Source organism: Numida meleagris, chromosome 1 (genome assembly GCF_002078875.1).
Source record: "Numida meleagris isolate 19003 breed g44 Domestic line chromosome 1, NumMel1.0, whole genome shotgun sequence".
Lineage (NCBI taxonomy): Eukaryota > Metazoa > Chordata > Aves > Galliformes > Numididae > Numida > Numida meleagris.
In genome coordinates this window covers 181,612,197-181,628,855 of record NC_034409.1, presented here as the reverse complement: position 1 = coordinate 181,628,855, position 16,659 = coordinate 181,612,197, and the positions used below count along the sequence as shown (strand labels likewise).

At 37.1% G+C, this 16,659-nt stretch overlaps 1 protein-coding gene across 5 annotated transcripts in view; it reads left to right on the top strand.

The window, feature by feature from the left end:
- CNTN5 (contactin 5) overlaps nucleotides 1-16,659 on the top strand; it is a 636,498-nt gene that overhangs the window by 407,197 nt on the left and 212,642 nt on the right. For all 5 annotated transcript variants that reach the window (XM_021381356.1, XM_021381346.1, XM_021381363.1 and 2 more), the window contains 2 exons: nucleotides 2,515-2,638; nucleotides 7,376-7,551. In XM_021381356.1, coding sequence (XP_021237031.1) covers nucleotides 2,515-2,638; nucleotides 7,376-7,551 — 300 coding nt within the window. The remainder of the gene's footprint in view (nucleotides 1-2,514; nucleotides 2,639-7,375; nucleotides 7,552-16,659) is intronic.

Sequence of the window (16,659 nt, the reverse complement as noted above, 5' to 3'; positions counted from 1 at the left end):
TTTCTAAACTCTAGGTTGATGAGTGCTCTGATAATATATGTCCAGATTCTTTAATATTCTTATAAGAAGCAATCCATACAATGCATTCTACCCATAAAGTGAGATAAAACCCTGCTTCTCCTAAATTTCAGCTGATAGGGAAAAGTGGCTACTTCCCTGCTCACTCAAGTCTTTAGGCTTGTGCTCTAATTTTGATGAGTATTTTGTGTCTAAGTGATTGAAGAGTTTGGAGCAAGCCTAAGTTGATTCAAATTCTGCAGTTTCCTATTGCATAGCGAGCATTTGAGTTTTCCAGACTTACATGATCATGCTATATTTACAGCCTTTTACTTTTGTGAAGGTTACACTTCCCTTTACACACTATGAATGAACAGGACTAATAGATATATTCTATGCACCTAGCCAACTTTTCTTGTTCAGAAATCTAAATTCATATGAGGATACAAATATATATCAAAATTAGAAAAGGCAATGAAGGAAAATGAAATAACAGATTTTCATAGATATTATTTATTAGTAGAAACCAGTTACTGAATTGCTGTTAGTTTTACAAATTATTTTTCTTAGCAACTCTTTGATTTAAAGAGGAAAACCATGTCCAATTTCCCTGCGATAAGAGCTGATGAGGATTTTTGTTTACCTTACTGTGTATAAACAGAGTTCATTCATTCTTAATTCTCTTTACATGCTGTATGGGAACTGTTAGGTCACCTGCTGAAGGGGTGTAGCCAGCCCTGGGAGCACAGGTGGAAGCCATCCACCTGTGCAGCTGGGAGGGTCCACCCCTCCCTAACCTCATTTAAGGGCTGGCAGCCACAAAGGAAATATCTCTACTTGGAGATTGCCTCTTTTGAAGTGCTTAGTGAGCTCTTGGAAAGGGGGAAGCAGTTTCTTTTTTACTGCTTGCTAGTGATTTCTACCTTTCTTGGGAGTTCTGTTACTGCTTTAAAGCAGTTGTGTTTGCTATCATCTATCCTTACATTTTGCAAGCGAGCTACGAGAACCTCCTAAAGACCATAAAAATTCTGTGATGTCTTTGTTAAAGGGTGTAGGAAGCTGGTTTGGATGGGGGAAATCTGTTTCCCTGGAAGAGGAATTTTCTGGGCATGTCCTAGCATTCCTAGGTTTTCCATGGCGTAGGCTGGTTTATGTAGTAGAAAGATAAAGCCCCTTAAGGGATGGGGGGGAAACTGCTATTTCCCAAACCAGCATGAAAGCATATTTTGAGGGCCTAGAAAATGATAATTTCATAAATGAAGAAAGACAGCTTGTGGCATCCACTGTAGCCTGGCCTCTGTTAGTGGCTTTAAACCACTTAATTACCTCAGACCAAACGTCTCATTTCTGAAAATCAACTATTATGTGATTGACTTAAGCAGCTAGAATGTAAAATCACAGTATTAATAGGTAAATCTACCCGAAATAATGCAATACAACTAGTCAGGGCCTTGCCTCTTACAAATGAAGGGAATTCCAAGCAATTGGACCTCTGTGGCCCTGACAATATTGGAAAAGAGAACTCTAAAAAATCTGAACTAGTGTGGGTTTTTTTGTTTGTTTGTCTGTTTGTTTGTTTGTTTGTTTTGAGCAGAACACAACCATCTAGAAATCTGGCTGACAGTCACTCAAAAAAAGAAAATCCAAGGAAGACATATGGGGGTACCACTGAAAGAGTGGCTTCCTCTGCAAACTGTGATGCATGTTACCACGTACCTGTATGCAGCTGCTGAATTGATGGACTTAGTCCAGTGACTCTCCCAGAGGCCAAGGGAAAGTGTCCCAGCCTCATTGTGGAGATATGGGCTATGGGAGCCAAATGCATCACGGTAAATGGCCCGGAAATTTCCAAATTGGCCTCTATTGTGACACAGCCAGCATTGAGGCAAAGGTTATACACCACCCTCATACATAATGAGGAAAATCATTAATTAATTCTATGGATTATGGCAGCCTGTCCACTGTCATGGCCTAATAAACCAGATATATCTACCTATAGTGGTTTATAGAACTCTATAGAAGAACCCCAAAATTATATCTGGGAGCTAGGTATAAGGGAAGCCATTAAAGGGCTAGCAGCCACAGGGGAAGCATCTACTTGGAGATTGCTCCCTTGAGAGTGTTTGGTGAGCCTTGAACCTTGGAAAGGGGTAAGCAATTCCTTCTTTATTACTGGATTGTGACTTCTACCTTTCTTGAGTGATCTGACACTAATTTAAAGCAGCTATATCTGCTACTACCTACCCTTACACCTGCGCATTAGGCTTCAGACCAAAATATGTCTGTTGAGAAAGCCATTTTATCTCACATCTTAAGTGATCCTACTTCACTGTGAAATTAAAAAGATTCCTTTCTTATATACGTATTTCTTATAACTACTGCTTTTTAATATAGCATCTGAAGTGATGTGGTTTAAATCTCTGCAAAACAGACAATTTTGCATATTATAACTTTAGAAAAGTTGTAAAACATTAACTTATTTAGACTTTCAAAACAATAGCACTTCTGTTTCCACAGAAAGTGTCGATTATGGACCAGTGTTTGTACAAGAGCCAGATGATGTGATTTTTCCCACTGATTCTGAAGAGAAGAAAGTGTCTCTGAATTGTCAAGCTCATGGAAATCCTACCCCCACATACAGGTACATGTTATAGAATTTCTTTGTAATTTTAAGAATATTTACTAATGGTGCCTACTTACAGGTGGGAGTAGTATGCTGCAGACACTTTGTCCACTTACTACATCTGACTATCCTCATATTTTTACAAATTACAAGTAATGTAGGACTATAACATACAGTTAATTATTCTTTTCCAGACAACATTTATCTTTTCACACCGAGTCACTCTTCACCTGCAGAGTGAAAATAAGAACTCCATTGCTGTCTTTTGTCTTATGCAGAAATCATCAGTTCTGTATTTTATTTTTTAACTATTAAAATTATTTCAAGATTGGTTTCTTTAGCGTTCTGGATGAATTTACCCACAGGCTTATTTGAATCACAAAGCTTGCATATCAATGGCAGGAAGAAATTCAGAGTCAGTACCGTCTTTAGATATCCCCAGTGCAACACCAAGGATTCTGTCTCATTGCAACTGATGTGATTCATTAAACTGATTTCATATATGGTACAACCTGCTCAAACAAAACAGATGTGGTTAACATAGAATATGGGATTAGGAATGATCCAGAAGTTATTCAGACTGGAATTGCCTGAACTCATCAGTATGAGATGAACACCAGTTTTGTATTCCTCCCTACTGATATTTCCTGTATTATTTCTATTACATATTTCTTACTTTGTTGATTTAAAACAATAAAATTGAGCATAACTAAAGTCTTTTAAACAGCTATCCGGCAACTAAATATAGCATGCACCCATGAGGAAAAGGCACAAATTCTTGAGAAAAGAGGGAAGCCCTGTTCTCAGCCCTCCCAGACAAGCTCATCAGTACTAGAATCAGAGGATGATTTGGGTTGTAGGTACCTTTAAAGATCATCTAGTCTAGCCCCACATCTAGTCTTGCTATGGATAAGGACAGTTATTGTGAAAATACCATCTTTAGAAAATCTATGCCATATCCTTTCTATCTTCGTCCAACCATTTTTATGTATTCCCAGAAGAACTCCGTCAACGAGTACTTCAAGGATATCCATTTTTTCAGTTCTCCAGAGATTAACTGATACTAGCAGCCTCAGAAAAAAGCTGTCCTGACTGCTGTTCATTCAAAGAAGGCTTTGACAATAACGGGCTAGTTCTAACATCACTGTTTAACTTCTCTTCCTTCTGTTGATGCTGCTTGTATGTACAGAGCATGCAATCTACATTGCCTTTCAGTGCAAGGGGAAAAATATGAATGGATGTTTGGGGATTTTACTTTTTCTCCAGAGCAGGTGCGGAAGGAAGTTAGACTCTGAAAAGGTTATGGGTAGACAAGTTTGTCGTATATCATCGCACAATTTTTGCCACATGAAAGAGTATGAAATATTTCCATATCACTGGAGTCCCTGCCCTATTATCTACAAGCACTGGACAATAGAGATCTTTGCTTACCTGAGCTATGAAGTCCATACTGCTGAGAATTTTTTCCAACCATAAAGCACAGTGCAATATTTCTATTATATTTTAAAGTATATTAAATGAACTCTTAAAGCACTCAAAAATACTAAAACTGAGACTGTCTCCATCATTTTTACTTGTTTTCCCTAGTCAGAATAACTGATGATATGGTGTACATAACCTGTTAAATTTTTCTTGCATCTTTTTAGATTTTTTTTTCTTTACAAAGAACTTGTTTCTCTTTGGTCAAGCTCTACTTTGAAATCAAAACTTTACATTCTGTTTTTTAACCCATCTGGCAGCAGGTTATTCCATATCACGTGACATCATGCAGCAAGCTGTAAAGCTGTGGGGACTGAGCCGGGAGAGGAGGTGGTGGCTCTTGCAGGGGGAATAGCTGGGCATTGGTCAGTGGATGGTGAGATGTTGTGTTGCTAGAGGAGCATGGGTGTGCAAACAGTAGTATTGTTCACAGGTGAGGAGTAATTGTGTTGTGGATGCATATATATTGTTAGCACACTTCGTTTCCATTTTTCTTTATTTTCTTAATAAATAGCTGTTATCTCAACCCAGGAGTTCTCTTTTGTTTCCAGTTCTCTCCCTCCTCCTACCTTGGGGGGAAGTGACCAAACAGCTGTGTGGTGCTTAGCTGCCTGCTGGGTTAAACCACACCACTTTCCTTCCTTTTTTTTCTTTTGAGTGCCAGTCCTTAGGTAAGAACTCCCTGAGAAACTTATTTCATTTGCTGAGCATTTATGCAAATAGTAATTCATTATCATAAGTCAGAATCGACTCAGTGAGGACCATATCTGAGAGATTTTCAGTGAAAATTATGGACATTCACAGTCTTCCTACAGACTCTCACAGGACATCGATGATAATGAGATAAAGGCATGTGCAGAATTCTCCAAGATGCTGCTTCACTACACCTGCATTTCTTGTGAAGTACTGCATTTCCTAACAGTTATGTTTCTTAGCCTGCTAAGACCCACATTGCCACAAGATCACTCTGCCATCAGTGGAATGGGGGAGAGAAAAGTGAGAACACAATTTAATAGGTAAAACAAAAGCTGTGTGCACAAGCAAAGCAAAATAAGGAATTATTCATTACTTCCCAACAGCATGTGGACATTTAGCCATTTCCAAGAATGCAGGGCTCAATCATATGTAAGGGTTGCTTTGGAAGACAAACACAATAGCGCTGAATATCTCCCTGCATCATTTCCTCCTTCTTTCACCCAGGTCTTACTGCTGAGCACATCATCATATGATACAGAATATCTCTCTAGGCAGTTTAGGTCAGCTGCCCTGGCTGGGTCCCCTAACAACTTCTTGTGCACTCACTGCAGTGCAACATAAGAAGCAGATCTGTCCTTGATTCTGCTTACGTGCTGCTCAGTAACAACTAAAACATCAGTGTATTATCTAAAGTATTTCACTGCAGATTAAAAAAAAAAAATACAGCACTCTACAAGATACTATGAAGAAAACTATCTCAGCCAAAACCTGTAGGCTATTTTACTTATATTGGAGATTTTTCATCAGTAACATGTCCTGATAGATAAAGGCAGTTGAAAAAAATTAAATAAAAAGTTATCTTTATCTTATTAAGCCAAATTAAAATGTTTTGGAGTATTTTGTAGTTTGTCCTCAAGAAAACAATTTAATATTTTCCTCATCAAGTCGTTGTCTTTTAAGTATTATGTTTGTGTTTCTTTTCTCCTATTGGTCAGGCTACCTAGAAGAAAACATATACAATTCAGGGATGCTTTTCCTCTAATATTTTTGGATTATATGATGGGAATACATTCATTCAGAATGCCCTTAGAACATATAGAAAAGTAGATATGAAGCTCCTAAGAACTGAGGTAGTGTTACAAAAACGTATTTTTGCATTTAACTTGACTGAATATGAACTAAGTAAAGTGAGCTACTTCAAGTGAACAAATTTGCTTCACTTCCCAACTGGAAATACCAAAATGTCATTTTGACTTTTGCCTCATCTGAATGTCCATCATTTCAAAATCAAATGATTTTTCACTTTTATTGTGTGTGTATACATATATAAGTTAATTTTGATTATTATTTCATTCAAAAGCATAAATATTTAATAAATTGGTCAAGATGAGAATTTATTCCTCTTTTTAGCTCTGCTACATATGGCTCTTCTTAAAAGTTTTGTAAATCCTACAGACGTTACCTTAATGTCCTGTGCAACATAAACATATTGTCATGAGTGTTTCACTTCTTATATTGAATGAGGCAGGACTCCTCTGTGATCAATAGTTCAGTCATGATAATATGGACAAGCGTTAGTTTTATGGTCCATGTTAATTTTGACAATTTTGACTTTTGGATTAAGAAAAATTCAGTTACTTCAGCTGAGTTCTGCTGCCAGTACCTCATTCACCATGAATGTTAACGAGATAGGGTGAGTTGATAATCATTCAGCTTCTTCAAAGTTGCCTCTGGAGCCCAGACTTTGCCAAGTTCTTCTACTCTTTGCTGAATTCTGGCAAAGCATGAAAGTGTTTGGCAGTTTCCTGAGTAAACTTCAAACTGCAGAGTCATTGTGAACTAGTAAAGAAGGAAATATCTGTTCCTCATAATAGTGATGCCATGTGACACTTTTCATAGAGATTTGTGATACCTGCTACTCTGCTTATATCTTCTTTGAAATATCGCAATCATTCTTCTAACAATTTTATTAACAGTTTAACATGAAAGCTGATTTTAAAAGTTGTCTTATATGAATTATTATTCTTTGAGATAATAATCTCTCCCCAGAGATTATTCCTGAGCACTGAAGTCTATTGATATGCCTCCCAAAATATTTTCTCTTTTATCTAGTGAGTTATTTGAGGCCTTGTTGTTTCAGTCTTCTTAGATGAATGAGAAGAATTAGGCTTTTCACCAGAGAATATCTGTTCTCCTTACTCCCTCAAAACAACAACAACTTATGGGTCTAAGGCTTTAATGATAAAATATGAACTGAAACTTCATTTATTATAGTCATATTATAGGCATAGCCATATTCTTGACTTCTTGACATATTCAGGATGCATCTGCTACACAGATTTAAATAGTTTTATAATACCAAAACAAAACAAAAAAAAAAAAAACCCTTTACAGGTTTTCAGACATATTCTGTGCTCTCTTCATCCAAAGTTTTGCCAAAGCATTGGAGTACTGAACAGACTATTCTTGAATAGCAGTCATCCCTAGTGATAGCTGATGCTTTCAGGTTCTGTATACAAATCTTTATGCCTCCCTTTGGCCCTAAAACATTCAAGTAGTTTTTTCTTTTTTTTTTTTAAGATGGCTTCGAAATGGAACTGAAATTGACGTTGAAAGTGATTATCGCTACAGCCTAATAGAAGGAAGTTTGATCATCAGCAACCCCAATGAGATGAAGGATTCTGGACAGTATCAGTGTTTAACCACCAATGTGTTTGGTAGCATATTAAGCAGGGAAGCTGTTCTTCAATTTGCATGTGAGTATCAATCTTATTATTTTTTTTTTGACCTAGATAGATCTTAAAGATGTTTGATAAAGTAGTTGCAATTTCAACACATTAGAAGTTACACTGTCTGCTAATGTTGCTGGATTATAATCTCAGAACTGGAAACAAAATGCTTAGTAGGAGAGTGGTTTTCTCTGGACTTTTGACTTTCAGGGCCCTTTATCATTCTAATTACATTATGGTAAAATCTGTTTTTTTTCGACTCTCCAATCAAACAAATTTGGGGTGTTTAAAAAAAAAGAAGAGAAGCATGTGGTGGAAGAGGAGTTAATTTTTTTGTTTGTTTGCACACCTGCCTTTGATGGTGTCAAATTTGTTATGCCACAATAACCTGAATGTATTTTCTCCTTGCCTAAGTATTTACTAGGGAATTGTAGTGAAGATTTCTCATGCAAGTAGTTTAATGGAGGAATGCTAGTGGGAACATCTGAGCTCAGACAATGTTTCAGAGCTTGTAAGAGAGAAGAACCTGTTATAAACACAAATGTAAAAAAGAAAGTCATAACTGGCTGAATAAAGTCAGAATTAATTGAATTTCTTTGAGAAATTTGTGAGGAGACCTTTCACAACAGCAATCTCAAGATCAGTGTATATTGGTAGAAGTTAAAATTCTTCCTAGTGTGATACTGTCTTCAGCTCTTGATGTAGATCTGCAATTTTTTTGTTCTTAAAGCTCTCTTCAAGAGACTACAATTTTGATAATTTCAGCATATATTGGTAAACGTTCAGATGACAACTATTTACTTCTCAAATCTAATATTTAAACATGTTATGAACTCCTTTTATTCTGTAATCCCAACAGCTAATATATCTGTCTTCCCTCAGTGTCTCAACTGTTCTTTCATCCTGAGCTTCCAGACTGCTTACCATAATCTCCCAATGCTGAAGTTCTGGCTTTCTGCATTAAGCCTTTCTGTCTAAAACTTGAAGTAATGTAGCACATGCAGAATAGCAACTGTAATCTCTCTCAATTCAAATTCTACATCTCTTGGGGACTATATATAAGAGGACAAAAAGAACATAAAGCAAGACAGTAGAGCAGTAATGAAATTCCTTTTTTTTTGTATAGTGTGAACTATTCTGATGTGCTCAGTAAATTGTAATTGATGACTATCAGACAGAGGTAGGTATTAATATGCAGATGTTCTACATTCATTACAGAGTACAACCTGAAATATTTCTATCATTTTCAAAAATAGTATGATATTACTTGAATGTTGCTGTTGAAACAATACTTGTATCCTGCAGCAACTCATGGTGTGACTGATGTCACTATACACTAAAATTATAGCTATCAGAAGTATAGCCCACACAACTGCGTTGTAGTAAATCAGATCAAAAAAAAAAAAAAAAAGGATGTTTTTCTCTGTGATTTCAGCTTTAAAATATCTTCTAAGACATTGTTTTGCATTTGACCAGGACGTGCAGCTAGATTTTCTTTAAGTGAACAATAGATCACTTTCTCCTGATATCTTGGGGAATATAAAGTTTACACTGGGTTCCGAAGTACTAATATTCTTTACTTCCTTTAAGAAACTGAAGAATGCTTTTCTCATTGCTTAAAGAAAAGTACTTTAAGTTACAGTATGAGGGATGGTTTATGAATTAAAACATAACATTTTGAAACTTTATGGAAGTTCTTCTAGATATGAGTTAGTCTAATTCCAATCTTTCCAAATTAAATGTGAATATCTTATGTATTAAAATATCTTAAATAATTATTAATGAGATTTTATATATTATCTTGCATTTTAATTCATGAATTACCCTAAGATACTCTTGAATAATGTTGTAAAACACATTAAAATTGAATGGATTTTAGTTTCAGGAATGTTCTTCATTCAGTAATTAGCATGGAGTTCTAAAGAACCATACAGAAAGACAGAGACAGGATAAACAAAGATTAGTTACATCCTGATATGAATGTAAGAGTTATCAAAATGTTTATGAAATACTGTAAGACAGAATTTCAATATAGTTGAAACTGAGTCTTTTTTTAGTATTATTAAATAGAATCACAGAATCACCAAGGCTGGAAAAGACTGCCTAGATCATCTAGTCCAACCATCCACCTACCACCAATATTTCCCCATTAACCATGTGCCTTAGTATGACATCCACATGTTTCTTGAACGTTTCTAGAGATGGGGACTCAACCACCTCCCTGGGCAACCTGTTTCAGCACTTCACCACTCCGGAGAAGAAAATTCTCTACATCCAACCCGAAAATCCCCTGGTGCAGCTTGAGGCCATTCCCTCCAGTCATATTGCTAGTTACATGGGAGAAGAAGCCAACCTCCACCTCACCACAGCCTCCTGTCAGGTAGTTGTAGAGAGTGATATGGTCTCCCCTAAGCCTCCTCTTCTCCAGACTAAACAATCTCAGCCCCCTCATCTGCTCCTCATAAGGCTTGTGCTCCAGACCCCTCACCAACTTTGTTGCCTTTCTCTGAACATGCTCCAGGGCCTCAGAGTCTTTTTTGTAGAAAGGGGCCCAAAACTGGACACAGTACTTGAGGTGTGGCCTCACCAGAGATGAGTACAGGGGAGCAATCACCTCCCTGCTCCTGTTCGCAACACTATTTCTAATTCAAGCCAGGATGCTACTGACTTTCTTGTCTACCTGGGCACACTACTGGCTCATGTTCAGTTGAGCACTGACCAACACCTCCAGGTCCGTTTCTTCCACACAGTTGGGTGCCTTGGTCAAAAGGATGTGGGCAGCAGGTCAAGGGAGGTGATCCTCCCTCTCTAGTCTACTCTGGTGAGAGCACATTTAGACTACTGTTCCCAGTTCTGGACTCCTCAGTTCAAAAAAAGACAGGGATCTCCTTGAAGGAGTCCAGTGAAGGGCCACAAAGATGATAAAACGGCTGGAGCATGTCCCATATCAAGAAAGGCTGAGTAACCTGGGTCTGTTCAGCCTGGGGAAAAGAAGACTGAGGGGGGATCTGATAAATGTTCAGAAATATCTAAGGGGAAGTAGGAGTCAAATGGATGAGTCCTGGCTCTTCTTGGTGGTGTATAGCGATAGGTGTCACGGCATTATCTAAAGAACTGTGTCCGTGACAGGGTGGAGGGCAACAGACCCACAGTCCCACAGGCCTAGGAGAAGAAAAGAGAAGGGAAACAAAAACTGCCAGTGGGTAGGGGCTTGCCCAGACTGGTCCGACAGGTAGTGCGGTCAGGGACCAGTGGACCCAATCCCTAGGGAAAACAAAGGGCAAAGGGGAAAGGTAGGGAACTCGTAGACAGATCTAAAACAAAACAGCAGCACCAATCTGAGGAGAAACGACTAATTTTACTAAATATATTGAAATTGAGGCCAGAACAGAGAGAGTTTACAAACTGAGATTCTTACACCGTAAGCTGCAGGAGGACCACGTGCTTCTCTGCCGGGCAGGAAGGAAGGAAGAGACTCCGGGTCTGCCAGGCAGCTTCACCACCCCCTCCAGACGCAAAGACCCCTGGGGAGCACAGGTCCTCCCCTCCCCCTCAGAACCAAGACACTGAAAAAGTCAGTTTGCAGTAACCAGGGAATGAAATTTTTAACTGCCAGTGCTATACATGATGTTATGATGTGGAATACCGACAACAAATATCTCAAAACCATGACAATACAACAAGGAGTAATGGCCTAAAACTTGAACATAGGAAGTTCTGTACTAACATACGGAAGAACATCTTTACAGTAAGGATGAAGGAGCAACTGAAAGATTGCTCAGAGAGGTTGTAGAGTCTGCTTCTCTGGAGATATTCAAGACCCATATGGATGCTTACCTGTGCAACCTGTTGAAGGATACGTGCTTTAGCAGGGGTGTTGGACTCAATGATCTCTTGAGGTCCCTTCCAGTCCCTGTGATTCTGTGAAATAGCTTCCTGTGTCACTGGTGATTTTTATGGAGAAACCGGAAAGACCAGCTATGTGTAGCTAAAGATCTGTTTGATCTAAAGTTCTCAAAAAATCTGCTAAAGTTGTAAATTAAGCAAAAAATTTTCCTCTTTATTTTTAATTTTTAAATTGTTTATTTCCCTGTGTTTTTTTATGCCCAAGGTTATGCTATTTTGTACTCCTTTAGAAACTAAGAAGAGAGAAAGCAAAAACATGTTGCAACAGAAGTGAGAAGGAAATAAAAGCAAATTTTTGCCGGAAATTTCATTTGTCTCCAGTAGAATTTTATGCAGGAAAATGGAAAGCTGTTGTGGTTTAACCCAGCAGGCAGTGAAGCAACACACAGGCATTCACTCACTCCCCTCTCCCAGTGAGATGGGGAACAGAAGAAATTAAATAAAAGAGTCTAACTCATGGGCTGAGATAAACATTATTTACTAGAAAGAAAAATAAGGAAAAAATAACAGTAATGATATTATTAATATATGTTCACATATACGTATATATGAGAGCTGCTCCAAAAGCTATGCCTCCTATTTTATTAGCCTATGATATCAGAAGCAGATGCTGGTGGTATGGCAGTCAAGGCTGAACCTTCCAACAGTGTTCTGGTTTTTTTTTGTCATGGAGCAGATAACATCAGAGGGCAGTCTGACAAATGGTGTCTGACATGGAAGTGAGAATGATGCAAAAGTGTGGAACTGAATTCCTCCATACAGAAAAAATGGCACACATTAACATTCATTTACGCTTGCTGAATGTTTATAGGGACCAAACAGTGGGTGTGAGCACAGTGAGATGGTAGGTGGTCTGTTTCAATAATGGTGACAGCAAAAGTAGGTAGCCTCCACTGGCACAGATTTTTAGGTGTGTGGCATGCAGGCTCTTGTCCATCGCTGGCAAAAATGCATAGCTAATGATGATGACTTTTGAAAATAGTGTTCTGTAGCTAAGAATTTGCTCTGCCAAGTTATTGTGTCTTTGTATCTGCTGTAGTTTCCATGAAAGTAAATAGGATACTTTACTTTCCGTGTGACCCATGTATGCATGCGGATATATGTGTGTGTTTACAAAGCAAGTGATGCACAATACAATTGCTCGCCACACTCCAAGTGATTCCCAGCCAGTCATCAAGCAGTGCCTGCTCTGCTCAGGCCAAATCCTCCAGTTTTACAGTTCTGCAGGACAACATATTCATGGGATAACCCTTTGGCCAGTTTGGGTCATCTGTCCTGGTTCTGTCCCCACTCAGCTCCCTGTGTATTCCAAGCCCCCTCACTGGCAAGACAGTATGAAAAGCTCAGTACAGCACTGCTCAGCAACAACTTAAACATCAGAGTGTTAACAATGTAATATATGATCACAAGATCATATTTAAAGTCACATTTCCAAAGTTTATTCATAGCAAGTTGTTCAAGAGATAAATGGTCCATTTGCTTTAGTTTCAAATGTCATTTATATTTCACAGTCTCAAGGAAGAGTTCATATTAAGAATATATAGTTTTCTTAACAAGATTCTAATAAACTCATTCAAGAGCATTAGAGGAATAATTACTGAATTCCTTGATCCTTGCCTTATATCAATGAATTTAGTAGTGTTGCATGTGAATAGCTCTATAGAAAATATATTCAGGCCCAAGTGCATCTTTAAAGATTCTGCATTCAATGGAAACAAAAGGGAAAGAAGTTAGTTATTCTATCTGCATTTAGAAAAACTGTGCATATATGAAGTCAAGAACATCAGCCAAATAATAAAGCAACCATAGCAATTTTGCAGTTGCGGCAAGCAGAAACTTAGACTTGTTGATTACCTAGTAGTTTCAAAGATGTGCATAACAGTGAAAATGTTTTGAGGATAGGAAGCAAAAACAGAGTGTAAAAGTTTTATGTAGTAAAATTTGTACACTAAGCACTTATACATTGGTAGATGATTTTTGTTTGATCTCTGTCTCTCCTGATTTATTTTGTTAGAAATCTGTGTAACCTAAAGGCAGAAATTAAAAATTAAATGCTAAATTTATCAACGATGATTGCTGTACCTCAGCTAAAAGGGGAGTGTGTCTCCTATGTGACTAAAAAAATAGTGTTCCAATTGAGCAAATCCATCTGCCTTTCTGCACAACTGCATTTTTTTTTAATATATATATATTTTTGTGCCAGGTTGCATGGCTTCTCTTTGGAACAATGTGTTGCAACTTTGATTACAGAAGAGGATGTACTTTGTCCTTAACTGCATCACATGTACAATCTCTGTATTCCACCAGGTCACAAAACAAAACTGATTTTCTTTATCTGTGGATTATACAACATTTTTCCAAGTCTACCATCAAAGTTTCAGTTTAAAAAAAGACCTTGAGAAGGGTTAGTGGGACTTAAGGGTTAGAAGAAAGGTTTTCATCTGTCATTTATGGAACTCTTCACTGTAATTTTATTAATCTGTCATTGCTACTTAGTATTGTTATTTTTTAATTAAGTCTAGTTCCACAGAGAAAGGTATTGATTTGATAAAATTTGTTCCCCTTTTTCTTATGAGCTACTATGACTATCCAGTGATGTACAGGATAAGAAGTTAACCATCCTATGGACATATAAATAAAGAGATTTCTGGAGAGATAGCCTATGCACTATGCATTCCATCATGGCACACTTCTGATAGTTAACTAACTTTAACTTCCAAAGAAATAAGCTTAATGATCCATATTTTCTTTCCTGACATCATTCTCCCTGGACATCTTTTTGGATTTGCTCCATGATTTCCTAATAAAAATTAATTTGTAAAGAGTTAATTTAATTACAGCCTCCTAGAAATGAGAAAATTCTCGATTTCTCGTGTTAATTCCAGAATATAAACTGTAACAAAATACTTGATCACATTATGATATAAGCATTTCTTTCTAAATCATGCAAAAATTAACAGTACAAAAGAAAGTTGAGAACAAGTTGAATTGAGAAAATCAATTAGAATACTACAATTGTTCTTTTATTTTTTTTAAATATCCCTATTAATCCTGTTATACAGACTGTTGTGCACTGCTTTGCGCTGAAGCCATCACAGCAATATGAGAAATGTTACCATGTCAGTTAGGAATAGACAGAACTACAATTGTAGTTTACACCTTAAAACTTTTGGATTTCTCTCTCTATAATTCCAAGTTACCATTGCTAGAAAATTTCTCAGAAATACAAGATTTCATAAGTGATGACTATGACAGTGGATAACCTCTGCTGGTGCAGATTTTTACAGACATGGAATGCAGGTTCTTGTTCAACATTGGCAAAAATGCATAGCTAATGATGATGACTATGTTGAAAAATAGTGTTTTGCAGCTGAGAATTTGCTCTATCAAATGTTGCTATTGTGCTCTTCATATCTGTTGAAGTTTCTGTGGAAATAAATAGGTGGCATTACTTTCAGAGCGACCTACCTTCTATCTTAAAATATTTGCATAATCTTCTAGGAGATGATGGGATGTGCTTAAAATTAAGCACATGCTTAAATTATTTTTTGTTGTTTAATATGAACATTTCTAAAGAGAGTTGTAGCAAACTTGTGTGGGTTTTTTAACTCATTGTCATTATGACAGAAACATGATAGCGTTAATTAAGCCACCTGCCATTCATTTCTTGATTCTTTATTTTTTTAAGGGAATTAATAGCTTAGAATAATACATGTCATGCCTTAAAAATAGCAGAACTCACTGCAACTGTTATCCATCAGGAAAGGTATATAGGACTTCATCAAACTGGCTATTAATCTCTGATGAAACGTTGCTTTTGACCTTGCTTTACACAGGAGAGTCTTCCATCCAATTCTGAAAGCAAGTCCAGGGATACAAATAAAATCAGCACTTGAGAGGTCACCTTAAACTGGGAAAACAGCATCCAGTCTTTCTGAAAGAAATAGTAAAATTAATGAATCTTACTCATCTTTTGTTCAAATTTCCCAACAGACCACAAATGAGTATTGCCAGATAGCAAACCTTATAAAAGAGAATTCAAATGCATTCCAGAATATCTGCTGAAAGCTTCAAGGAGTAAACCCAAAGCTTCGTCTTCTGCTACTCTCCTTCCACACATTAGTTCCTAATGGGATTCTGTGTTCATTTAAAGGATCTCTGGCACTGAGACCAAATTTTATGTAAAGGTCCACATCCATGATTTTAAATCTTCTATTTTCCAAGACACACAGTACTTCTAAACTGCCTTTTGGGAATGATCCCTAGTCACTTTAGTTAACACCCAAAAAATAGGACAAAAATTGTCTTGGAGTGTGGTCATACCACAATATACTGTGGGCAGTTAAACATTGTGAGACTGTCCATGTTGAAATTCCAGTACAGGAATGTAATTCCTGATATGCTTCGCTACTAGTATAGGCAAACTTCAGTTATCTTGAATAACGACTCCTTAGCACAGTGAGGGAAACATATACTCTGAAAATTTAATATCTATAATATATAATATATATAATATCTATATTTAATATCAGCCATGTCATAGATGTGTGAAAAATAATTTTATGTCATTTTATGACTTTTTAATGTGAAAAAAATTATGAAAAAAAATGCTATAAAAGCATTAAATAGATCTACTCATAAATCTTGGTTTAGACTTTGTCCATCCCTCCTTAATTCTCACTCTGCATCTTGATGTTATAGAATACTGGGGATAGATATTTTAAGACAGGAGATTTAGTTTGAAGAATCCCAGATAGACATTAAGTCATGCTATAGGGTGGCAATCAAAAGCATGAGAAGGCCGTACTAACCTGCATTGTGTTCCAGAGATAGGCTATAAAGTAAAAATACTAAGCTACCCTCATTCTCCTTAATGAAGGTGGTTACTCTGCATATGTTCTTACTAACAGGTAACTCTTTCCTTCACTTCATCTGTTTGACTTTCTGTGGTGAAATCACACATCACTTCATTTCAGAAGGGCATTTTGTCAAAGCTGAGAGTCAAATCACAGAAAGTTCTAAAGCAACAACTCGGAATTTTTTGTTCTTTTGCAGGGTAGTATCAGAATGAAGGCAGCTTGAAAAGTTGAGGTCAGGTCCCTAATTATGGATTATACATCAATATAGTGCAAATTTGATTGTCATTGTAATAGGCTACTAGCTTCACAGTGCTGAGCCAGCAGTGTGCCCAGGTGGCCAAGAAGGCCAATGGCACCCTGGTTTGTATCA